The 27,632-nt window shown below is 39.2% G+C and overlaps 1 protein-coding gene across 1 annotated transcript in view; it reads left to right on the top strand.

Annotated features, from left to right (window-relative positions):
* The window catches only part of scfd1 (sec1 family domain containing 1), a 141,658-nt gene that overhangs the window by 9,152 nt on the left and 104,874 nt on the right, over positions 1–27,632 (top strand). The window contains exons 5-7 of the mRNA XM_048600432.1: positions 498–597; positions 23,871–24,010; positions 24,795–24,885. Coding sequence (XP_048456389.1) covers positions 498–597; positions 23,871–24,010; positions 24,795–24,885 — 331 coding nt within the window. The remainder of the gene's footprint in view (positions 1–497; positions 598–23,870; positions 24,011–24,794; positions 24,886–27,632) is intronic.

Here is a 27,632-nt window from a genome sequence, read left to right as displayed (position 1 = left end):
TAGTATAAATAAGACTGAAAATGCTGAAAATTGTTGAAATGAAGAACAACAAAAATTCCGTGGTTCATTAACCAGCAAATCCTTGTGAGATTCTAGCTAAGTCTATTTTGTGAACTTTAACTCAATGTTGTAAAGTTTGTCAGCTGGTTCTTCAGACAACTAATCTGTTTTTATTTTGACAGTTACAATGGTGAGCGATTCAACAATGTGAATAATGATTCTACCTGTATAAATGAAAGAACTAATGCTATGTTTGCAGAAAAGTTCATTAAATTTTTGTGATATGTGATCTTAACTTTAAACCCTTATAATTTAAGTTTATTTTTGGAAAAGCATTGTAGAATAACTGTTGTTTCCCAAAGAAATGCAATGACATGCTGTGAACATTTTGTTCAAGCATGTTGGTGAGTGAATAGCATTTTATTTTAGTCCAGGATATCTAAATATTATCTGCATGCTTCACACTTTTATATTCATGAGTCTTTTTTTTTTGGCAGTTTCCAAAGACCGTTATTGATACTTGTAGACAGAAATATAGATTTGGCAACTCCATTACATCATACGTGGACATATCAAGCTTTGGTTCATGATGTTCTGGTAAGCAAATAACTGTTCCAACTAAGTGCAAAGTGTTCCCTGAAATGATAAGCTGTGACTCAGCTTTTGCGAAATATAACAATTCAGTTTTAGAATATACCATGCTGTTATTATTGGACAGTAACTTCTAACAGAAAATGAAAACACATGAATTGAGAATAAAAATAAAGTCACTTTGGGCTGCTCTCTCGTTAGAGAGAAAAGATTGATAGTAGTTTAATGCACGCAGGCGAGGGGTGAGGTTGAGAAGGTGAGATCTTCGTGGTAACCTCAGTCAAAGCAAGAATTGAACCCACGGTTAACCACAGTGCATTGCAAGCCAGCCATCCAGCCAAATGAGTTAACTGACACCCCTTCGAGAATGACTACAAGTTACTGACCACTCTGTGTTACTGTCATTAGCTTAATAGAAACAAGATCTTGCCCTTAACATCCCGCTGATTTTCATGAGACTGAACATTTGTAGACGAGTTGCCCATCAAACTTATAAAAAGGTTTGGGTGCAGAGATAGTTGCCCAACCTCTGGCCCGGACATTCTGGGTCCAAGACCCATCTACCAGATAAGCGTGACATAACATGTTCAAACAGATTGATTAAAAATAATTAAAAAGGTGTCTAGCAACTAATAGTGTATCATTTTAACAATCATATAGCTATTAGTGCCTGACAGTTGCTTGCTCTTCATCAGAAACTGTGCACTTGTGAGTATGGCAGCATCAGATAGAGAGAAACAGATTTAAATTTCCAAGGTCGTTGACGTTACTTTTCCTCTCTGTTCCTTTTATCTTTCTCTTGATCCAGACTTTCTTTTTCTCTCTTTCTGTACCTGATTTTGACATTAAATACACTAATGTTTATTTATATCCCTTGTAGATTTTTAATCTTTTAACCGTTTTTAAAATAACCGTTCCATAGGTCACCACAGTCCCATATGCCCTGTTGACCTTGATGAATAATTTGCATTTATAAGTTTTTAAAAATTTTATTCACACAAACAGGCCTAACTAACTGGATTTTCCTGGCTGCATCAAAATCTGGGCCTTTACTTTCTCAAATATATGCACATTCAGTGTTAGCCTGCACTTACCAGTAGATGGGGCAATGATGCTACAATACTTTATTTTCTTCTACACAAGTGAGGCATTTTTAGTTGGCTGGAAGGTAACTCTTGGTAGCAGTACCACTTACTGTTGTGTAAGATACATTTTTGAACTATAATAATTACCTTGATCTCTACTTGAGAAATTCTTTAATAAACATTGGCAGTAAAGTGGATGGTTGAGATGATTAGCATCAGGTTCAAAACTGATATTTGTCAAATCCGGAATTACAGGCACACGTTATCGTCATTTGCAGATACCTCGAATATGTGAAGTATGGTTAACAGTAAAAATGACTCCAAGCACAAGAAAAATAAGTTCACATGAATCGATTCATATTTTGTACATTTCAACTCAAATATGGCACAACTTTTGATTACCATTTTTGTTTTTTCCTATATTTTGTAATATTCTGTTTATGATGCCCCAATGAATTATGGTTTCCACTGGATTTCACTGAAACCTTGAACAAGATAGAAATAGAAATTGCTGTAAATACTCAGCAGGTCAGGAAACACCTATTTAGAAAGAAAAAGTTAATGTTTCATGTTGAATATGATTTCATCAGAACTGAAAGAGGGTAGAAATGTGATGAGTTTTGTGCCATCAAAAGTAGGGGAATAATAAAAGGAACTCTGGGATAAACTAGAGGGCAGAAACGATTAAATGACAAAGATGGCTCAGTGGTTAGCACTGCTGCCTCACAGCGGCAGGGACCCAGGTTCAATTCCACCCTTGGGCGATTGTCTGTGTGGAGTTTGCACATTCTTCCCGCGTCTGCGTGGGTTTCCTCCGGGTGCTCCAGTTTCCTCCCAGTCAAAGATGTGCAGGCTAGGTGGATTGGCCATGCTAAATTGCCCGTAGTGTTCAGGGATGTGTAGCTTGGGTGGGCTATAGGAGGATGGGTCTGGGTGGGATGCTGCGAGGGTCGATGTGGACTGGTTGGGCTGAAGGGCCTGTTTCCACACTGTAGGGATCCTATGACCCTATGATGATATCATGGATCATAAGGCTTAGGAAGTGTTAATGGTTGCGGTTAAGAGGCAAAAGCATTTGTTCAGAGTGATTCAAAATGATTAGCAGTTCTTTCTGAAAGCAAATACAGGAATTAAACAGATTCAAGCCAGCAGATGGCAAAAAATGGAATCAAAATGGGGGACAAAGTTCATGATCTGAAATTGTTAAACTGAGTGTTGAGTTCAGAAGGCTGTAAAGTGCTAACTGTAAAACGAGCTTGCCATAAACTTCACTCGAACATTGTAATAGGCTGAGGACAGAAATGTACATGAGAGAGCAAGGTGATGAATTAAGATGGCCAGCAGCTGAACTTTTGGGCTTATGCTTGCGTGCTGAATGGTAGTGTTCCATAAAGTAGTTGCCCAATTTGTATTCAGTTTCTCCAATTTAGAGGAGACAAAATTATGAGCAACAAACATAGTATACTAAATTAGAAGTACACATAAGTCATTGCTTCATATGGAAGGAGTGTTTGGAGCCTAGGATGCTGTGGAGAAAGGGGATTAAGGGTTGTTATGAGTGCTATGGGAGGAGATGAGTTGTTTGGGGTGATTGATATAGACCATAACGGCACTGAAGGGACCGCTCCTTCTGAATGTTGACGGAGGAGAGACGATGTGTCAGATGGTGGCATTATGTAGAAGGTAACGGAAGAGCTATAGAACAATTGAAATCTGGCTCCTGTACTGTTGTGGTTGACAGGATTTTCAGCTGTCTTTTATTCTTTCTCCTTTCTCTATGAACTGCAGTACAGTTCCCCCTTCTTCCCCTATCCACTCTATCAGCCTTCTCATTCAAAGGATCATCCTGTGCTATTTCAGTGTCTTTTTATTTCAGTTTTTCAGTGTCTGCAGTATTTTATTAGTCTCCAATTGAGATTTATAATCTGGAATATTTGATTGAAGGGAAACACATAGTTTGTGTTCTTATGTTTAATTTTGTCCTGTATTTTAGCCATGGTATTGGTAGACACAAAAAAAAAATTATTTGACAACTGAAGGATTTGTTAATAAGGCTAAAGTGACATGATACCATCAGTACTTAAGTTGGGAATACAACAGCTTCTGGTTGATGTAGGCAAAGCCTTAAGTATTTTATGGGTGGGGACATACACCATGGAGAGACCAGATTTCAAACTTAGATTCTGCTGGCCTGTTCTTAAAAGAACTGTCTAATGAGATAGTTGATGCATTGGTTTTAATTTTCCAAAATTACCTAGATTTGAGGAAGTTTCCATCAGATTGGAAAAAAAGCAAACATAAATCCTGTATTTAAAAAGGGAGACATTAAACAGGAAACTGCAGGCCTGTTAGCTTAATATCTGTAATGGGGAAGATGTTAGAAACTATTTTGAAGATACTTAGGACATTTCAAGGTAGTAAGTTAGAGTCAACACGTTTTAGTGAAAGAGAAATCATACTTAACTAATTTATTGGAGTTTTTTTTTAAAGACATAACATTCTGTGGATAGAAGGCATTTGAGAAGTTGCTACACTAAAGGTTACGGCAGAAAATAAAAGGATCATGTTATGTGGGTTATATGTTAACATGAATAAAAAATTGATACGGTTATAGGAAACAGAATAGGCATAAATGGATAGGTTTTCTAGTTTGCAAGATGTAGTGAGTGGTGTGCCACAGGGATCAGTGCTGGGACCCCAACTTCTGAAAATATATATGAAGTGATTTGGGTGAAGGGACCAAGAGTATGGTTGTTAAATTTGTTGATGACGCATAGATAGGAAATGAAGTTGTGCAGGCTGCAAAGGAAGCTACAAAGCAGTATAGATGGATTAAGTGAGTGGGCAAAGATCTGGCAAATGGAGTACAATGCAGGTAAATATGAAATTAATGCAAGTTATTAGTAAAGCTAATAGAATGTTATCATTTATTGTGAGAAGAATTGAATACAAAAGTAAGGAAGTTGTGCTTCTGTTCTCCATGATGTTGTGAAGCGGTATTTTATTTAAGGAAGGTTGTAAATGTGTTTGAAGCAGTTCAGAGAAGTCTCTAAGGTTTTGGAGTAGGTCTGTAGCTCGGGTTGTGGGTGTTAAGGTTGGTTGGCTCGCCGAGCTGGTTTGTTGTTCCGCAGACGTTTCGTTACCGTGCTTAGTAACATCCTCTGATGAAGTGTCGGTGTGTTTTCCCACCTGGTTTTTAAACTCTGGGGTCCATTGCGATGGATTGCCTCACTTCCGGGTTTCCTCCGTGGTGGAATGTATATGGGGTCGAGTTCAATGTGCTTGTTAATAGCATGCTTTGTGGAGTGCCATGCTTCCAGGAATTCTCGTGCTTGTCTCTGCCTAGCCTGTCCCAGGATCTTGGTGTTGTCCCAGTCAAAGTCGTGGTTCTCCTTGTCCATATGGATTGAGATGAGTGAATATTGGTCGTGTCTTTTTGTCGCCAGCTGGTGTTCATGTACTCTTGTTGTTAGTTTCCTTCCTGTTTGTCCGATATAGTGTTTCTCGCAGTCTCTGCAGGGGATCTTGTAGATGACATTGGTCCTGTCCATGGCGGGGAGTGGGTCTTTAGTTCGGGTGAGCACTTGTCGTAGGGTTGATGTGGGCTTGTGTGCCATTCTAATGCCCAGCAGTCGTAGAAGTCTTGTGGTGAGTTCTGATGTGTTCCTGATGTGTAGGGTAGTGTGATGAGTGTGTCGGGGCGTGTAGAATCTTTCTGATGCTGTTCCTGTAGGCATCTCCTGACCCAGTTCTTTGGATATCCATTATCCTTGAACACTTGGAAGAGGTATTCCTCCTTCTCTTGGCGTCGTTCCATGTTGCTGCAGTGTGTTGTTGCTATTTCAAAGATACACCACACACTATTTGGCCCAATTCGTCTTGCCGTCCAGGTATCCAAAACTGAACTAGTCCCATTTGCCTGCTTTTTGGCAGATATCCCTCTAACCCTTTCCTATTCATCTATCCATCCAGGTGCCTTTTAAATGTTGTATTGTACCCACCTGTACCATTTCCTCTGGCACCTCATTCCATACATGCACCACCCTCTGTGTGAAAAAGTTGCCCCTCTGGTCCCTTTTAAATCTTTCCCCTCTCACCTTAAGCCTGTGCCCACTAGCTTTGTACTCTCCTACCCTTGGAAAAAGACCTTGGCTATTCACCTGATCTATGCCCCTCATGATTTTATAAACATCTATAAGATCTCCCCTTAGCCTCCATTCTCCAAGAATAAAGTCCCAGCTTATCAAGTCTCTTCTAATAACTGAAACCCTGCAGTCCCAGTAACATACTTGTAAATTTTTTCTACACCCTTCCTAGTTTAACAGCATACTTCCTATAGTAGGTTGTCCAGAATTGTATCCAGCATTCTAAAAGTGGCCTCACCAATGTCTTGTACAACCGCAACTTGACATCCCACCTCCCATATTCAAAAAGCAGATTTTTTTGAATATTTTTAATATAAGTGGGTGAAAGGTTATCGGGATAGGCAGGAATGGTGATTAATAAGGTCAATATGATCGAACTGTAGGGTACAGCAGGCTCAAGTTACCGAGTTGCTGACTTCCATTCCTAATTCATATGTTCATATTGCCATAATTAAGCCCAACACTGACAAGATACGGTTTTCCCAAACCCTGTTGACAGAAACAATATAGTTTTAAAAGTACCTTTTCATTGCAACACTCTAATTGCTTTCTCCTTTGGTAAGAAAACTAGCTTATACTTAATTGATGGGGTGACTGTCTTCTGAAATTTATGGTAATGGCTTGTGGAAAGTTCCATATTATCACACTTGATTAAGTTAAATCAACAAGTTACTTCTCCACCATCACCAGGTATGCTTCAATGATGAATAACAGCTGTGCAGCAGGTTGGAGCCTTGCATATGTGTTACAGTATTTGGATATGAGTTCGCACCCACAATCTACCTATCCTCAGAGGTATTCTTGAGCTTTATAGCTGGATGCGGAAGATGACCATTGAACATAATCTCGTCCTCACCATGTCCCTACAGATGGGCACTTCACAACATGCTGAAAATTAGGAGTTAGAACTTGGATTAATACTCTCTGCTGATATACACCCAATCTTCCCAGTATTACTGTTCTCTCAAGGATCTATCATGGTGCCAATTTCAAGTAAAGGGATTACACATTTTATCCAGCAGAACTTTCTTTAATTGGGAACTACTTAAAAGGATCTTTTTAATCTTGAATCTTATCAAATTTCACTTGCAACCTGGATGCAAGAAGTTGAAGAGTTTTTAGATGTTGGCCAGAACGTTTGGAGATCATGAGCACTTGAGTGATATTCACTGGAGCATCCTGCTCTAGTTTCTGGTTCCTTAGCAGTGTGGACCAATTCTTATCCTGACTCTCTGCTGGATCCTAGTAATAGTTCATAGCCTCTTCATGGTTCCTCAATGGTGGTCCCAATTCAGACATCACTTATATTATCATCTCTGCACAAACTATTTTCGTACTTGAGAATTTGTGATCTTTTGATCATTTTGTCAGATCCACATTGTATACTAGGCTGTCCACTTGCAAATGATCCATCTTGACCAACTTCTAAAGTTGCAGCATAACAGACTTCAGCTCCATATGATATCAAGAAACAGCTGAGTAGACTGGATGTAGAAAAGGCTATGGTCGCTGACAATAGTGCTAAAGTCTTGTGTTCCAGGACTGGCCATTTCTCTAAACCAAGCCGGTCCAGTACACCAACAGCATTACCATCCTCCTGTCAATGTGAAAAATTAGCCAGGTATATCCTGTCTACGAAAACCAAGGCAGATACAATCCAGCCAGTTACTACTCATCAGTCAACTCTGAGTCATCAACAAGGTTTTGTAACGTGGCACTGATTCAACAGTACCCTACTTATTGGTAACACAGTGTGGAACTGGAGGATCACAGCAGGCCAGGCAGCATCAGAGGAACAGGAAAGTTGACGTTTCGGGTCAGGACCCTTCTTCAGGGTGCGCAGTTTTTGTTCCTCTAGACTGCTTGATTCTAAATAAATTACAGCTTTGGTTGAAACATTGAAAGAAAAGCTGAATTCTGGAAGTGAAGTGAGACTGACTACCGTTGACATTAAGCTACACCTACTCCAAATGTCCTGCAGTATTTCAAGAAAACAGCTTATCTTCAAGGGCAGAGATAGCAAGAACTACAGATGCTGGAGTCAGAGATAACAGTGTGGAGCTGGAGGAACACAGCAGGCCAGGCAGCATCAGAGGAGCAGGAAAGTTGATGTTTCCCAGCCCAAAACGTCAACTTTCCTGCTGCTCTGATGCTGCCTGGTCTGTTGTGTTCCTCCAGCTCCACACTGTGTCATCTTCAAGGGCAATTAGGAATGGCAATAAATGCTGAGCTTGTCAGTTATGCAAGATCCTACGAACTAACATTTGCAGCTGCTAGGAGCTATTAAATAGCCAGGGAAATGAGAGGAATCTATGTATTTTATGGAGTGTAGTGACATTGAGGAGTCCTTTAATGAGGAGTGCGAATGTCTTTAGGATACAGCAAGATGTTTAAGCCCCGCAAGTAGCTTGGAGGGTGTAAATGTTTGCAGATGCATTACCTTGCTAGAGGAAACTGTTTGAAATTTCCAAATTCCCCAAAAAAGAGTTGAACAATAAAAACATGATATGATTAATTGGTTTAAATCTCCTTCCGTGCAAATGATAGACATGTCTCATTTCTCCTGGTGATTCTGAGCTGCAGGTATGAAAACATTATCTTGAGATAGCCCCAAGGTGCTATCAATTCAGATCAAATCATTTACATTCTGACCAACTTGAGTCGTTTTAATTTAACAGAAACAAATCCCACATTTTCTAAAATTACCTCATGGATCTGCTTCCAATTGTAGAAATCAAATGATTGGACCTCTTGACAAATTGTTTGATGTATGATGAGTGAAAAGATAATCGAGAAAGGCATGGAAATTTTCCTGTCCTCTATTTCCTTAACCCATAAAATTGAACTCTGGGCCTGATCATCTGATAAAATATTAAGTACTCTTGGATGGTAGCCCTGTTGGCAGATAGCCTTGGACTCCACTAAATCATTGATGTTCATTTGCAATTATTATAAATTATGCTATTTCTAAACTAAGTAAGTACAGATGATGGAGACCTCATCTCCAATTATATCAATAAAACTAATCTTGAAAATCCATAGAAATTGCATACATGTAATCTCAATTGTTCATCAGGTTGAACTCTACCCTCTCACAACTGAGTTGGTAATTACAGTGTGGATCTGAGCCATTCTGACCAGGATGTCCAAGATTATATTACTGTACATGCTTCCCATGTTCACTGACATCAGTCATTAACTGCATTGGGGTACTACATTTGATTTCTACACTGTTGAGCTTAGCAAATAGCAGTGAGATTATCTTTCTGCATTTTCTCAATATGCAGTAAATATTGCCCTCAGCTGGTGGGCTCTTTCCTTCTTCCTGATGCCAGTTCCCATCCCGACTTATCTGCAAAAAAGTGTTCATGCTGGCAGTTGTAAATTGGGTGCTTGACAAAATCCATTGGTCAGCAAGTGTCTGTGTAAACTGTGACTATGAAAGAGTCAACTAGAAAAGTGGTTAAAAAGTGATCAGTTTGCTTTGTTCTATCAAACACTAGATCTGGGGATAAAAATCTGGACATTCATTATGCATTTTGTTGCTTTGGTAACTAAGAAATTTTCAATGATCTGTTGTTTTAAAATTCTTGTTCTTTGAATTATCCACATATTTGAAAAAAACTGATACTTCACTTCAATGGGTGCTTCGTGCAATGGCAGATTCTTATCATTTTTATCATCCTTAATGACTTGCAGGAATGCTTTTGAAAATAAGGATCTTAGAAACTCTACAATCTTTGAACATTAAATCTGTACGCTAAGAAGTCACTTCAAGTTTGATAGCTTATGGGATTTGACAAGTGATTTCCTTTCTACTCATTTCCTTTTGGAAAGTATTGAGTTATATTATCCAACTTACCATGCACATGTCATTGCTGGAACTTGGAACTTCAGTCATTCAAAACATGTCTGTTTTTCTGCAACCATAATTAATATTAGTCTCATAGATAACGTTCCTTTGGAAGTATACATGTAACTTCCACTTACTGGAATGAGGATTGGGGACAAAATAGCTCTAGGTTACTTTTTTTCTGGCAATGAATTATGTAACTACAATATTTATGCTTTTTTTGCACAGCACTTTCAAAATGCTTATGAACTTGCCTCCTCCGAAAAATTTCTGCATATTGGTGCTAATCAACAATGATGAAATCTTGCAGTTTCAAATTAGTATTTTGCAATAAAAACAGATAATTCTGAAAATGCCCAGCAGAAGTGGCAGCACCTGTGGAGAGAGAAACAGAGTTAATGTTTCAAGATTAATTGTGTTTCTCTTTCTATGGATACTGCCAAACCTACTGAGTATTTTCCAGCATTTTCTGCTTCAATTTCAGGTTTCCAGCATCCAAAATGCTTAGATCGTATACCTTAGTTTGCATTGGAAATTACTGATGTATTACTCTTTCCCTTCTTTATCTCACATCATCACTAAGTCTCTCAGTTGTATCTCTTAACTACTTTTATTTTTTTAAAAACTGTATCGCTGATTGCTAAACCAGGGAGTTGGGCAGTGAAGGAGAATGATCTGATTTGTCATATATTTTCAATGACATTTCAGTTTTGAATTGTTGAAGCATTGTACTTGCATAGGAAAGAATTCCACCTTGTAAATGTACATCTGCTTATGCCTAACTCACGTTGCCCTGTTCAATTTCCAATAATGTAAAAACCACTATCTCTTTTAGTAATGGCATCTTTTCAAGTGTTCAAGAGTTCCAAAAGGTATTTGCTAAAGCATATAAGGCTACTTAATAAGACCAGAGTATGTGAGGCTGAAGGTCAACATTTTCAGAATGGAAACCTGCAGCTAGTGGAATGCCACAGGCATCGGTGCTGGGGCCACAATTATTTACAATATGTATTAATGATTTTGATGATAGAAGTCAATGTACTATTGAAGATGTCAAAATGTAAATTGAAGATGACACAAAAATATGTGGAAACGCAATTTGTACGATGAAGCAGGAAGCTTAAGAGGGATATAGACGTGTTAAGTGAGTGGCACATATATAGCGATGGAACATAATGTGGGAAAATGTGAGTTTATGTACTTTGACACAAAGAATAGAAGAGCTGGATATTATTTAAGTGGGGAAAGACTGCAGAAAGCTGCAGCACAAAAAGATTTGGGAATCCTCCAGTTTGAATTGCAAAATGTTAAAATTCAAATTCAGTGGCTAAAAGGAAAAGCAAATGGACTGTTGATCTTCATTTCAAAGAGAATGGCATATAAAAATACTATACAAAGCATTAGTCACACAACTGTTGGAGTACTGTGCACAGTTTTAGTCCCTTGACAGAAGAAAAACATAATGTCATTTAAAGCAGTCCAGAGAAAGTTCACTAGGTTGATGCTGGGTGTGGCCGGCTTGTCTTATGAGGACAGGTTGAGTAGGTAGGGCTTGTATTCATTGGAGGTTAGAAGAATGAGAGAGAACATACAAGATTCCTCAGAGGCTTGATATGGTAGGTGCAGAGAGGTTGTTTACCCTTCTGGGAATGCTTAGGGCCAGGCAGCATAATCTCAACATAAGGAGTCGCCCATTTAAGACAGAGATGAGGAAGAATTTCTTTCTTCAGAGGGTAGCGGATATATAAAATTCTTTACTGCAGATGGCTGTTGGGGTTGGGTTGTTGTGTATATTCAAGGTTGAGACAATTTTTTAATCAGTCAGGGAATCGAGTTATTTAAGGTAAAAGCAGGTGGAGTTAAGGATTATCAAATCACTCATGATCTCACTAAATGACGGAGCAGGTTCACTTGGTAGAAAAGCCTACTTCTGCTCCTATGTTTTGTGGTCTAAATCCAGATGCTGATGCCAGTGATTGTTTTTTGCTTCACAAAGTATCCTGCTGCAGTCTTCACAATTGCAAGCAACATAGTATTAATTAATTGATGTAAATCTAAACAATTTATGCATTGTTCAGGTTGTTAAAGCCATTGAAAATGTTAAACTTTGTTCAGTGAGGTTTTCTGAGTTTAAAGTTACAGTGAACAACTTGCAGGACCCGATAAACTAAGTTTAGAAGTATGGAATCTTACTGTCTCAAATATTTAAATATTGCACGCTTTTGACAATTATACTTTTTAGATTTGTTTATAAAATTTCTGCTTCCATATATATCCCATCTGTGTGGCCCAATTTTTGTTTGTTTTCTGTACATTGGTTAAGTGGTGAAATATAATCAGTGCTTTTTATTCCTGATTTTCTGCCTGTAAAAGATACAGTCTGAGATAACAAGATGTAGAGCTGGATGAACACAGCAGGCCAAGCAGCATCAGAGGAGCAGGAAAGCTGACGTTTCGGGTCTAGACCCTTCTTCAGACCCTTCTTCCTACTATCTCAGTAACAATGCTACAGTCTGGTTGACTAATGAGCTTAGCTGATAGCTTCACTTTTACTGAACCAGACAGGTTCACCATCAGATGTCAGTGTAATGTCAAATAGAGAAACCAGTCCTCGAGACCTCTGAAATCTTTGTGAGCAGTGTTTTTCAAGGTCAGTTCTGAATAATTCCTTTTGTTGTGAACTACCATATTTGAGTAGTTATGTACTGATTGCATAGCTTACTTTCAAAGTATATTGTTGTATTGGAGATGAGTGAGCAAAAAGTATCAAGAATATGAATTTAAAATGAATGGCTCACTGAACCAAATTTGTTTTTGTTGGAGTAATAAGATGTAGTTCAATAGAGGTTTATTGCTATTTGCAATAATACAATAAGAAATTGCATAAAATTCCATTTCCCAGCAGTTTTTAAAGAGTGTCAAAACTTTGAGATTCCAGGGGCAGAAGTGAGTGTAGTGGCTATTACCAAGGAGAAGGTACCAGGGAAGCTGAAGGGTCTGAAGGTGGATAATTCACCTGTACAAGATGAACTACAGTCCAAAAATTATAAAGGAGATAATAGATAAATAAGGATAATTTAAGAGATAAATGAGATTGTAGAGGCATTGGTGGTGATCTTGCAGGAATCACTGGAGTCAGGGAAAATGGCTAATGTAACACTCCTGTTTAAGAAGAGAGGGAGGCAGAAGACAGGAAACTATAGGCTGGTTAGCCTGACATTGTCATTGGTAAGATTTTTGAGTCCATTATTAAGGTTTAGATTACAGAGTACTTGGAAGTGCATGGTAAAATAGGGCTGAGTCAGCATGGCTTCATCAGTAGGAGGTCATATCTCACAAATCTGTTAGAATTCTTTGAGGAGGTAACGATCAAGTTTGACAAAGGAGAGCCAGTGGACATATATCTCTTTAGACTTTCAGAAAGCCTTTGACGAGGTGCTGCACAGAAGGCTGCTAAATAACATAACAACCCATGGTGTTATGGGCAAGTTACTGACATGGATTGAGATTGGCTGGCTGGCTGGCTGGCTGGTAGAAGACAGAGTGTGGGGATAAAGTGGTCTTTTTTCAGGCTGGCAGCCGGTAACTAATGGAGTTCCACAGGGGTCCATGTTGGGACTGCATCTGTTCATGTTATACATAAACAATTTGGACAAAGGAACTGAGGGCATTATTGCTAAGTTTGCAGATGAAACATAGGTAGGTGAAGGGACAGGTGGTATTGAGGAGTTTGGGGAGGCTGCAGAAGGACTTGGACAGGCTAGGAAAGTGGGCAAAAAAATTAGCAGATGGAATACAAATTGGGAAAGTGTGTGGTTATGTACTTTGGTAAGAAGAATGGATGCGTAGACTATTTTCTAAATGAAGAAAGATTTCAGAAATATGAAGCACAAGGGGACTTATGAGTCCTAGTTCCAGATTCTCTTAAGGTTAACATGGAGTTTCAGTTAGCAATTAGGAAGGCAAATGCAATGTTTGCATTCATTTCAAGAGGGCTAGAATATAAAAGCAGAGATGTGCTGCTGAGGCCCATATATATGTAAGGCTCTGGTCAGACTACTTTTGAAATATTGTGAGCAGGTTTGGTGCCATATCTAAGGAAGACTATGCTGGCGGTGGAAGAGGTCCAGAGGATGTTTACAAGAATGATCCCAGGCATGAAGGCCTTATCATAGGAAGAGTAATTGAGGATTCTGGGTCTATACTCAATGGATTTTAGAAGGATAAGGGGAGATCTTATGGAAATGTAGAGAATAATGAGAGGCCTGGATAAAGTGAATGTGAAGAAGATGTTTCCACTAGCAGGAGAGACTAGAACCCGAAGGCATAGCCTCAGATTGAAGGGATGGTCCTTTATAACTGAAATGAGGAGGAATTTCTTAAGCCAGAGGGTGGTTAATCTGTGGAACTCATTGCTGCAGAAGGTTGTGGAAGCCAAGTCATTGAGTATATTTAAGACAGAGATAGATAGGTTCTTACTTTGTAAGGGAATCAATAGTTATGGAGAGAAGGCAGGAGAATGTGGTTGAGAAACATATAAGCAATGATTGAATGGCAGAGTAAAAACGATGGGCCGATTGGCCTAATTATGCTCCTATATCTATGGTCTTCTGATCAGGCTGAAAAAACCATTTCTGTTAAAATATTTGGAATTTAACAATTCTTAGTCTTCGTAACTAACTATATTCTAGCTGCAAATTTGCATTAGATCAGCAATGATAAGAAATTGAATGTGGCATTGGAATAAACTTTTTCTTAAAAAGGTGGAAAGACAATAAATAGTTTGAGACATGTTTCTTATTAATATTTTTGCTGTGGAATTGTACAGTTTTGAGAGTATTTTTGTTTTTCTGTGATCCAAATAAAATACCAGTCTTAAGGACACACTTACAATTTTGAACTTGCACCTTATGGTACTGAAATGCTAACAGTAAAGTTGTTTAGGCTTAGTTATTTTTTGCTGGTTCTCTCTATTCATTTGAAATGGAAACATATTTCTGAATGTGGACATACATTTATTGAAGATTTAAAATAAAGACCCACATGCTTATTTGTGTAGACAATTAGTAACCTGATGTAGAGGACAGATTTGATTGTGCAAGTTGGTGTGATGCCATTTAGTATCCTGAGTTTTGTGATAGTTGTTGAGACTACTATAATTATTCTTTTTATTTTTCTCATTTTTGGTTTGGAACTGAGAGTTACAGTTGAGAATTGAACTTTGAACGGCAGCTTATTTTAAAAAAAATTACAAAAGAATTATATTTGCTGTTAGGAACTAGCCAGGAAAGATAAAACAAGTTAATTAATGCTCCAAGAACATTATAGACGAACCAGCACCAAGATGTTGTTATGATCAGGGACTGGCAGCTGCATGTTGAAATGGTCACTCGAGACCAATGTTCAATTCTGGTCAGCCAACCACTGAAGATATTTAAAAAGAAAGAGAAAGCAAGGGGTGAACTGCTTTTGATGGATTTCTTAGGTAGGAGGCAATGTTGCTATAAAGCTGCAGGATGAGTTTTTTGGTTTTTGATCTGCCTAGTTATTTTCCAGTTAACAATTTGCTGAAAGTCCTGAGAAAAGAACCCCAGTTTATAAGAAATAACGAAAAGTCTCTGGAGGTCTGCCGAAGCTGTTAGCATTGACCAGTTGCTTTGGAATTCAAGCAGGATTCAATCCTATGTGCCTGTAACGTAACCCATTGGGTTTCATGAAGGCTTGTTATTCATCATTAAAATGATTATTGAACAGGCAACTTACGATTCTTTTATTTTAATTTATCCCTCAAGTATGTCTGTTGTTGTGAAAGTGGGCTTGGTGATCAAAGAAAATTGGGCTTAGATTGTAGATATTGATTAGATTGCCTTGAGTTCATCTGTATTCAGCTAAAGTTACGTTATTAATAATGAATTGTTCATTTTTGTTTAAGTTATAAACTTGTGTCTAAAGTCGATTATTTGCAATTTTGAGGGTCATTGCATGTTTTAATTCCGCCGTGTTACAAATCTAGTCTTAGCAAGACAGACCGAATCAGACTCACTGTGCCATGTCGTAACATGATGAATAATGATGGATAAGCTATTGATATGACTGATCTATGGAGTTTTCCACCCTCCTCAATGAATCAGATACATGGACTATGTTACAACAGACATCGTGAACCACTTGGAAAGTTAGCACCAGCACTGCCTTTGCAAAATCCTGTAAATCCACTGGGGGATAGGCATGTCAATGTTTTCTCACAGGCCAATATCCCCAATATCAAGGCACTGGTCACTCTTAACCAGCTGCAATGGGTGGGCCACATTATCTTCATGTGCAACACAAGATTTCCTGAACGAGTGCACTCCTCTGAGATTTGCAATGGTAAACGATCATTAGTAGGGCAGAAGAAATTTCACAAGGACACCCTGAAAGCCTCTCTAAACAAATCTAACATTTCCACGCTGGGAATCACTTGCCCTAGAATGCACAAACCCCATTGGAAGCAAGTCATCCTTAATCCTGAGAGACTACCACAGAAGAAGAGTGCTTTGAACTATTAATGCTTAGATGCATGGACAAGATTCCAATGTGATCTAACAAATTTGACATAATGCTGCGCAGCATTACATCTAAAAAAAAGTAGAAACCACTGATCAGCTCAGTGTTTAAATGCTAGGCAATAGGTTTACTAGAAGCAGTTATACTATAGATTTCATTATAATGTGATGGTTCACAGATAAATTATAGACACCTTTATACATATTTATTGTCTAGAGAAAATACAATTTGTGCCAATTCACCTTAATTGAAAAGTGAGAACATATTTTGAGTTGAGTTTTAAATTGTAATTTGTAAATTTTCTATTATTCCAGCCAGGAAGTATGAGGATTTTAATCTAGCCAAGACATGTATCAATATGTTATACCATTTTGCCCTTTCTCCCCCAGCGAATAACTTACTAGGTTCACTTTTCTGACAATTTGACTGATTTAAAAAAGTGTCAGAAAAGATACAATAAATCTATTTGGAAAAAATATTAATCTCTTATATTAAACGATATGACTAGTAATAATTGTTTTGAATAGTAGCTTTTAAGCTCAGTAGTCTTTTGCAGTTTGAAATGTTAGGGAACACCCAGTCACAAATATATATTGGTACAAAAAGCATTAGCTGTTAATTTATTTTAAAAGAAATGAATTAGTCAATCATCACTAGTTGACTATTCTTGGAACTTTCTGACTGGTCAAAAATCAAACTGTTTGCTTTTCCTCACATTCGGATTAGAAATTGGATATGACTTTTTGCGGGGTAAAATATAGCAGAAAACATCAAAACTGAATTGATCGTGTTTTTGAGTTGAGTGATCAGAAATGTTTGAAGTTGACATGAAAGTAAATCTTGTTAAATCTAATGCAAATAAATTAACACAGTAGAACAAATTTCATATTGCAGTAGGTCACAATTGGTGATTTTACTCTTGGGTTTTAATAGGTTGCATGTTGCCATAGCAACAAGTTATAAAGTAAATATTTCTATGAGCTGTTGCCCGCAGCCACTGTTATGTTGGCCTGTTTCCTCTTTCTTAGCCAGTTAGTTTCCACATAAATTTGGAATGTTTCCCATTCAGTTTTGTAAAAACAGCTTATGTGTTGGATAGTTAAACAAAAATGTTTAAACATAGACATTATACTGACAATTTTTTTTACAATTTCAAAACTTGGACAGTACAAACTTGGAATTCTTGTGAACTATGAATATAGCTTAGAAGTTCTAAAGGACGTTGGTTGGTAGAACAGATGAATAAGTGGCAGGTGGAATTTAAAGCAGATAATGCGAAATGATTCACTTTAGTAGGAAGAAATGAGAGGGACATTATAAAGTGGAATGCAAATAGCAAAGTGACTGGGGTATATACGTGCATAAATCAGCAAAGGTGCCTACGCAGATTGAAAGAGTGATTACTAAATCACTATGCAATATCCTAAGCTTTGTAAATAAGGACATAGAACACAAAAGGACAGAAGCTATAGTATACTATATAGAATGGTTTGGCCTCAATTGGAGTATTGTGTCAGGTTCTGGATGATGCACTTTAGGGGGGCTGTGAGAGCATTAGAGTGTGTAGAAATAATTCATGAGAATGGTTCCAGGGTGAGGAACTTCAGTCTAAGATGGTTTGAAGAAGTTGTGACTGCTGTCTTTGGAGAAGGGAGGATCAAGAGAAGATTTGACAGAGGTATTCAAAATCATGAGGGTCTGTGCAGAATAGATAGGATCAGACTTCACATTGGTGTAAGGATTGAAATTGAGGCACAAGTTTAAGATAATGGCAAGGAAGTAGTGGCAACATAAGGAAAAGCTTTTGGGTAACAAGTGTTTAGTATCTGGAATGCACTGCCTAACATTCAATTGCGTTATCCAAGAGAGATTTTAGATTGTTCTCTGAAAAGAAAGAATAAGTAGGTCTGTGGTGGAGTAGGGGGTTAATACTCGGTGATTTGCTCCTTTTAAAAGATGGTTTAAACACGAGTCCAAATGGCCGCCTCCTGTGCTGCAGCCATGCTGTGTTTCTATAAATTCTGGAACTTCCCAAGTCTTATGTAACTATTTGACAATAATGAAATAACAGGTTATTTTGATTCAAAGTACCAAATGGAATTTTTCATATTCAACATGTCATCTTGATTTGTCTCAGGTTAAACATAACTTTGTAACAGATTCACTTTTTCCAGTTAGAGATTTTGCCTCCAAAATCCAGTGTGACCTGTATGACAGAAGCAGTGTATTGCTGTTCGCTAGGCCAGAAGAATCAAAATGAGTTGACTGCACACGTTAGTGTTCCAACTTTGTGCCTGTTTGAAGGTGAAACAGTATTCAAATATTCCAAGAAAGTGGTGTTTTATTCCAAGTGTATTACTAATCTGTGCTATTAGTGTTAATTAAGATTGGGGTCTTCAGATAAAATTTGTACTCAAATTACCATTCTGATGCAAATTTCTGTAATCAATTCTAGGTTATTGTATCATTACTATATTCCAACAGTAATCATGATATCCATTTTGTTTACAGGAACTAATTTGGTTGTGTTTCAGTGTTGGCTGGAGGTTTTGCATAATGTACATTTAGAGATTACACCAAATATTTTACTCCAGCTACACCTTTTTGTTTACTGACAGGACACTTTGCTGTCAGTACATGTACATGTTTGGAAACACAATGCAAATGCACATCTGTTAGGATGTCAGCAGAAAAGCCTCTGTTTAAAATGTGAGACTCTACTAAATGTTGAATTTCAGAATGATTGGGTTATCCTTGCATGTGAATCAAACATTAAATTGCAGACCCAGCAAGCAATTAAGGGGGCAGAAGATGTGTCACCATTTATTGCGAGCAGGTGAGAATATAAGGAAATCTTGCTGCAATTATGGAAGAAAGAATGTAAGTGTGCCACAGCTATATACCAGGCATTTTTTCGGAGGTGTCTATGAGCTAAGACTTTGTATAAACTCACATGTAGCCCCTCTAAATATCAAGCTTCTCAATTGTCAAGACAGTGAATCATATTCCTGCATTCTATGATATATCAATCTTTTAATTCCCACATTTTTTTAAAAGAAGTCTGATACAGCCAAGGTGACTGAGGACATAAATTTGGTAGCTTTCGGAGAGGAATTCTGGAATATCACACTTGTACAGTGTCAGGGAAACCTCAAACAGAAAGACTTTAAAAAAAAAAAAGAGGCTGACTACCCAATCTCTCTCAGTAGGAGGCCATCTCCTGAAGATATTTGTGCGGTTTACCCTTCCAGGGACATATAAAACCAACTTCAACCCTGGTCTATGTGTATTAGTGCTAATATCCTTGTGTGCTGTGAAGGTCACAGCTTGAGAACAGCCATTGAATATTCCTTCATTGAAGGCAGTGTAAAGGCAAAAACACTGTCTCACTGACTGCTGCCAACAAGCCAGTGTCATGAGCAATCAGGACAATAGAGCGAACAATAGAGCAAGTCAGCTAACATTGGAGCCAAAAAGGAAAGTTGGTGATCAGTAGCTTATTGGGAATAGGGCCTAGAATGCAGTGAGTGACATGAGCTATGAGAGCTGTTAAGAGAGAAACGAGAGAAAAGTACAAGCTCAGGATTGGTGGGGTGGAGGCCAAGGGGAGAGAAGAGACTTAAAAGCAATTCAGCCCAATGGACTAGTGAAATGGCAAAAGAAAAACAGCAGAGGCGCCTGACCAGTTGTTCCCCATCTCAATGACAAAGCTATCCATACGCTCCTTGCCCTTGTTGGAGGTGAAGGTGTCAAAGACTGGGAAAGAGTTTAAAAATATGTATTGTAGTAGAGGAAAGAAGCTGAGGGATTATCTTTGCATTCCAGGATAACTGTGGAATAATGATCATTATCATAGATGAGAACAGGACTCGACATTGTGGCATAGTCGCACAATGGCTAGCATTGCTGCCTCACAGTGCCAGGGACTCAGATTCAATTCCAGCCTTGGCCAACTGTCTGTGTGAAGTTTGCATGTTCTCCTCATATCAGTATGTATTTCCATTGGATGCTCTGGTTTCCTCCTATAGTCCAAAGATGTGCAGATTGGGTGGATTGGCCATGGTAAATTGCCCATAGTGTCCAGGAATATGCAGGCTAGGTGGATTAGCCATGGTAAATGCAGGGGTTACAGCGATAGGAGGACTAGGGCTGGGTGGAATGCTTTTTGGAGGGTCATTGCAGACTTTATAGGCCAATTGGCGTCTTTCTGTATTGTAGAGATTCTATGATTGTTTTATGTGGTCTAGCCAGAACTGGTATTGAACGATTGAACCAGTTCTAGACCACATTTCTTCAAGTTTCTGTTTCTAAGACTTAAGATAGTGAGGATAAGGATTACTAAAAAGGAAAAGATCAGGGCAAGAGACCATCGAGTGTGGAGTTGAAGTTTACTAGCCACAGAAATGCTGTGCTGATTGAGGGGCGAAAGGCTGAACGATTAGGGTTTTGAGAGTGAAATTTTAAATGTAAAGCATCAATGATCATCACTTTGGATTAAGAGAAAACAAACGTTCTAAAAAAGCATTACTTATGCAGCTGTTTGGTTCCACAAAGGTAAGAACTTATCAGACCCAGTGAGGGTGACTGGCAGAAATTATAAAGTGAGTACACTGTTTAAAATCTAGTTACATCTCATTCAACAAAATATAACATTTCAAGGGCTGTTGCAATTTTTTTCATTATCTTAGAGTTTGTTCTCAGTGGTGGAGAAAATCTTGCCAGTGCACCTTCTGGAGAATAATAGCGTCACTTACAATAACTTCTGGACTACTGTGTTTTTGTGTATATATGCAGGTCCTTGAAATTGCTTTCAGTTTCAGTAGAGTAATGGCAGCGACTGTCACACCATCATTGACAGCACAAAATCTGTGCACATAGAAAAGTAGTTCTGTAGCCAAAGTTCAAATGCATTCAGGTTAATGGAATGGAACTTGCTTCTATTGACTAAATGGGATGGGGAAGTCTTACCTTTATTCATTCTGGTTGCGAGAACGTAACATAAAAACTCCCCACAGTGAACCCAGCTAACAACCTCACTTTAAGAACCTCTGAAAAATGGTTTGGAAAGTATTAAATTTGCACTGGTGCTGCACAGAATGCAATCCTATGTGTGGCTAATGCACACATTTTACTTGGTAAATGTTGTATTATCCTGCAGCCACTCTAATTTTTTTCTTGTAATTCATGTCTCTTTGGAGCAGTAGCCGACTGTTGCTCGAAGCAAGTAGAATGATTTGTTTTGTGATTTTGATATAACTGCTACAAGATGCATAAAATTTAATCTTTTCTTTTGGTAGCATGAAATATAAAATCACATTTGGCCAATTGAAGCAATGGTTTTTTTACTGAATGGAAACTGCATTACGCATCTCAGGATTGCTACCAGTGCCACGTGCTAGTCAGAGTAGAAATGAAAGAATAGGCAGGTTAAATGAGTGGCTTGAGAGATGGTGCAGGAGGGAGGGGTTCAGATTTTTGGGACATTGGGACCAGTTCTGGGGGAGGTGAGACTATTACAAATCGGACGGTCTACACCTGGGCAGGACTGGAACCAATGTCCTCGGGTGTGCTTTTGCTAACGCTGTTGGGGAGGGTTTAAACTAATGTGGCAGGGGAATGGGAACCAAATGAAGAGGTTAGTGGACAGTAAGGTGGTAGTAACTAAAGCCTGTAAGGAACTAGATAATGAAGTCAATGTGACAACAGGGAAGAGGAGGCAAAGAGCAGATGATGAACGCGAAGGGACAGATGGTCTGAGGTGCATTTGTTTTAATGCGAGAAGTGTAGTAGGTAAGGCAGATGCACTTAGGGCTTGGATTAGTACCTGGGAGTATGATGTTATTGCTATTACTGAGACTTGGTTGAGGGAAGGGCAAGATTGGCAACTAAATATCCCAGGATATAGATGCTTCAGGCGGGATAGAGAGGGAGTTAAAAGGGGTGGAGGAGTTGCATTACTGGTCAAAGAGGATATCACAGCTGTGCTGAAGGAGGGCACTATGGAGGACTCGAGCAGTGAGGCAATATGGGCAGAGTTCAGAAATTGGAAGGGTGCGGTAACAATGTTGGGGCTGTACTACAGGCCTCCCAACAGCGAGCGTGAGATAGAGGTACAAATATGTAGACAGATTATGGAAAGATGTAGGAGCAACAGGGTGGTGGTGATGGGAGATTTTAATTTTCCCAACATTGACTGGGATTCACTTAGTGTTAGGGGTTTAGATGGAGCAGAATTTGTAAGCAGCATCCAGGAGGGTTTTCTAGAGTACTATGTAAATAGTCCAACTCGGGAAGGGGCCATACTGGACCTGGTGTTATTGAATGAGCCCGGCCAGGTGGTTGAAGTTTCAGTAGGGGATTACTTTGGGAATAGTGATCACAATTCCGTAAGTTTTAGAATACTCATGGACAAAGACGAGAGTGGTCCTAAAGGAAGAGTGCTGAATTGGGGGAAGGCCAACTATAGCAAAATTCGGCAGGGGCTGGGGAATGTGGATTGGGAGCAGTTGTTTGAGGGTAAATCCACATTTGATATGTGGGAGGCTTTTAAAGAGAGGTTGATTAGAGTGCAGGACAGACGTCCCTGTGAAAATGAGGGATAGAAAGGGCAAAATTAGGGATGACAGGTGAAATTGTGAGACTAGCAAAGAGGAAAAAGGAAGCATACATAAGGTCTAGGCGACTGAAAACAGATGAAGCTTTGGAAGAATATCGAAGTAGGACCAATCTGAAACGAGGAATTAAGAGGGCTAAAAAGGGTCATGAAATATCTTTAGCAAACAGGGTTAAGGAAAATCCCAAAGCCTTTTATTCATACATAAGGAGAAAGAGGATAACTAGAGAAAGGGTTGGCTCACTCAAGGACAAAGGAGGGAAGTTATGCGAGGAGTCAGAGAAAATGAGTGAGATTCTTAATGAGTACTTTGCGTCGGTATTCACTGAGGAGAGGGACATGATGGATGTTGAGGTTAGGGATAGATGTTTGATTACTCTGGGTCAAGTTGGCTTAAGGAGGGGGGAAGTGTTGGGTATTCTAAAAGGCATTTAGGGTGGACAAGTCCCCAAGTCCGGATGGGATCTATCCCAGGTTACTGAGGGCAGCGAGAGAGGAAATAGCTGGGGCCTTAACAGATATCTTTGCAGCATCCTTGAGCACGGGTGAGGTCCTGGAGGACTTGAGAATTGCTAATGTTGTCCCCTTGTTTAAGAAGGGTAGCAAGGATAATCCAGGTAATTATAGACCGGTGAGCCTGACATCAGTGGTGGGGAAGCTGCTGGAGAAGATACTGAGGGATAGGATCTATTTACATTTGGAAGAAAATGGGCTTATTAATGATAGGCAGCATGGTTTTGTGCAGGGAAGGTCATGTCTCACCAACTTGATAGAATTCTTTGAGGAAGTGACAAAGCTGATTGATGAGGGAACGGCTGTGGATGTCATATACATGGACTTCAGTAAGGCGTTTCATAAGGTTCCCCATGGTAGGATGGAGAAAGTGAAGTCGCATGGGGTCCAGGGTGTACTAGCTAGATGGATAGAGAACTGGCTGGGCAACAGGAGACAGAGTTGTAGTGGAAGGGAGTTTCTCAAAATGGAGAACTTTGATAGATATCATCAGCATATTGTCTAACAAGTATATTTTTCTGCAGGATTTCCATTTGAATAGGGTAAACCTGGAAGAAACCCCTGGACAAGAAAATTCTCCTGCAGGGGCTAGACCAAAGAAAAAAAATAAAAAAACCTACGATTTGACAGCTGCCGATAATTTTTGGCAAAGGCACAAAGGCAGGTAATGCACTTCGAGATTTTATTACTTTAATGTTTTCAAAAGGAAATACTTGCGTAAATACTTACATGTTGCATAACATGTGACAATATTTATATAGTACAATTACGAGATATGTACTTGCCAACTTATTAGTAGATTTGTGACATTGCTCATAGTGAGTTGGAGGATTTTTGATTTTATGCAATCAGCTAATTTATCATATAGTGTGTGATAGAGGGATCAATTAGCTCAGTTGGTTGGATGGCTGGCTTACAACGCTGAGTAAAGCTAACAGTGTGGGTTCAATTCCCACACCACCTGAGGTTACCAGCAAGGATTCTACTTCGCAGTCTGTCTCCTTGCCTGGGGCGTGGTGACCCTCAGGTTAAACCATCACCAGTTTGTCTCTCTAATGTGAGAGCCCTATGGTCCTCTGGGACTATGGTGACTTTACCATTTACATTACAGATTGAATGTCACGTCTCTGATCATTATTCTGAAAATGGCTTCTATATTAGTATTTAGTTTTTATCTGTTGCAATTTTTAAAACTAACAGGATACAAGGAGGTAATATCCAAGTTCCATTATCTGTAATTTGTAGTAGTGGCCAGGGGAGTGGTGTCCAGTAGCACTAGGGTAAAATCCGTGCTTTGTCACTGGTTTGGTCCTGGGATTTTGTAACATTGAGAATGTTCTTGGGGTTTGTCCTTGCTGTGGAGAGACATTTTGACAGGTTTATGGCAAGCTGAAATTTAGAGCTCATGCTATGGCTGTGTTATGAATCCCTGACCTCTTGTTGTGTAGTCCTTTTCCGGAAGTAGCTGAATCTGTGCAACAAGAACTGGATTCCTACAGGACACAAGAAGATGAAGTCAAGCATTTAAAGAGTATCATGGTAAGCAGGCAGTTCTTTTAAATACCCATAAAGCATATGTGTGTGTGTATAAGTGAAAATATAGACTTGGATATGGACACACAATCACAAAACCCTGATATGAACCAATCAAGAATTAAAATTTCTCAAGTACGGAAAATCTGCATTAGCAGACTGAAATTCATTTCACTTGTTGTCCAATTTGAATGCTAATCAGGGACTAAAATCTCTAGCCTCTGCTTCACATTGAAGAGTGATGTGCCTCTTATCAACAAGAGTTCTTTTCCCTTTACTCAAATCTTCTGCTTTGAAAGTTTTAATCCTGTGTCATCCCTTAAAGCTCTCTTTTAAAATCAAATCCACCAACCTCCCAAGCCACACTCTGAGTTTCTTCCAAAGATATCTCCCTTCCTTTCTTCCCCAAACTCTGAACCAAGTAAGTTTTCTTTCTAAGTGGATCCCGTTTCTGTCTCTTTTTTTTTCAGTCTCCAAATACACTGCCATCCTATCTACTCTAGATGTTTCCCCAAATAGAAACGTACCTACGTCCCCCAGAAAAGGAAGAAGGATAGTATAAACAGTCAGGTATTGACTGCAAGTATATAAAAAAAAAAGTGAAAAGGGTAATAAATAAAAACAATTAAATTGTCTGTATTGCAATGTGAACAGCATCCAAACTAAATGAAGGGAATGGGAAGCCATAATTCATAGTGAGGACCCAGATATAGTGGGCTAACAAACACAACAACATATAGAACAAGTCTGACAGCTAAATATTGTAGATTATAGCATATTGTTGATTTTAAGTACCTGTAGTCCTAACACTGATCCTTACAGCAAATCACTAATTACAGCCTTCTAGCTTGAAAATGCTCAGGTTACTTCCACTGTTGCTCCTGTCTATTGCCAGTCTTCCATCTGCATTTCTATATTACCCCCAATTCTGAGCCCCTATCTTACAAATTAACCTTTCATGTGGCACTTCATTGACTGATTTTAGGAAATCCAAGATTTTTATTTTAAATTTGCTGGGGGTACAGTTTGATATCAGGGCTTTAGCAATTCATTCAATAGCTTCACTTAATGCTTTGTTAAAGGTTGTTTATGGTTCAAAACACACTGGGGCAGTGGTTTAATTCTACCTCAAAAACCCACATAGAAACTGGGACAATTCAATGACAGGTAACCAATGAAAGAGAAATCATCCTGTACTTGAACATGACAGAACTTCTGAGGAACTGCTCTCCAGTTGAAGACTGTTTGTTTATCTCGCCCTAAACAAAGAAGTCTGTGATTAGAGGAGCAGCTGAGCAGTGGGTAGGTGAGAGGTAGTGCATCGGCCTGAGCCTGGAGCAACAATGGGAAGATAGGCTACCGGGGTACAGAAGAAAGGGATTCTGCAGGAAGAGGTGGAGGAGCACGCTGCAAAGGAGAGCTGGCAAGAGAGGCTGTGATGATGAGACGTGGGTGCAGAAATAGGCTGTTCAGCCCATCGCGTCCGCTCTGCCATTCAATAAGATCATGGCTATTCTGACAATCCTCAAATCTACTTTCCTGCCTTTTCTGGCTTAAGGCTGCTAAATTCCGGAGCTACTGTACAGAGAAACACTGTTAATTGGATCATTTAATACTGGTCTTTCCGAGATCAATTAATAAATGATCAATTAATTTATGGGCATCTAGGATGAGGGACCCCCTATAAACCAAAAAGTAGCCCTTAAAAATCAAGAAGGAGTTCTTTAGAAAAATCTCAAGAAGAGCCTTCAAATATTAGTTTCATTGTGATGGCACCAGGAATGGATCTCTTAGGGCAGAAGTCCAGTATATGAGCGGTGGTCTGGCTTGGATGGCTATAGTTACATTTTGAGCTATCCCAAATGCCCCATGTGTGGAGCAAGTGGCAATATTTTCTCCCATCCTCATGTGGTTGAGAGTTGCCCACATTTCCCATGGATGGTTGAAACTTGGGATTTCACCTCTTTGATCAGTTAGAATCAAAGAATCCCTACAGTTTAGAAAGAGGCCATTCGGCCCATTGGGTCTACACCGACACTCCGAAGACCATCGTTACCAGACTTGTCCCCTCATCCCATCCCGTAACCCCCCCCACCATGGCTAACCCAACTAACCTGCCCATCCCTCATCACTACAGGGCAATTTTTAGCCAGGCTAATTCACCTAACCACACATCTTTGTACTGTGGGAGGAAACGGGATTCCCTAGCAACATCCAAAGCAGACACAGAGAGTGTGCAAACTCCACTTAGACAGTTGCCCAAGGCTGGAGTCAAACCTGGCTTCTCGGCGCTGTGGTGTAACAGTGCTGACCACTCTCCTAGGTTGTGGTTGGTCATAGTTACAGTCCACCTGCAAGAAAATCACTGAGAGGTGTAGCTATCATCAGTTTGTAGTTGAGTATATTCTAGTATGGGCTGCAGGATTTCAGACAAGTGCATGAATTATTTTTGAGATCCTGTGTAAATTGGTGTACTTCATGAACTGTTATCTGGTAGTGTTCTTCGAGAAGGAGGCTTTCCCTGCAAAGATTAAAATTGTGTTGTTACACAAAATACTCGAGCTGGTCTCAGAAATAATCATCATGGCTTCCTGGAGGCAGATATGAACCACTTTTGGCAGCTTCTGTCCCAAATGGGACAGAAATGCCTTGCTATTGGGTAGGCTGTGACAAGTAAAGCAGTGCGTACTGAGATTACAAGGTGTAGAGCTGGATGAACACAGCAGGTCAAGCATCTCAGAAATAATCATCAT

This window comes from Rhincodon typus, chromosome 8, assembly GCF_021869965.1.
Source record: "Rhincodon typus isolate 14 chromosome 8, sRhiTyp1.1, whole genome shotgun sequence".
NCBI classification, from domain to species: Eukaryota; Metazoa; Chordata; class Chondrichthyes; order Orectolobiformes; family Rhincodontidae; genus Rhincodon; species Rhincodon typus.
The sequence above is the reverse complement of the archived record's forward strand: the minus strand, read 5'-3'. Positions and strand labels throughout refer to the sequence as shown.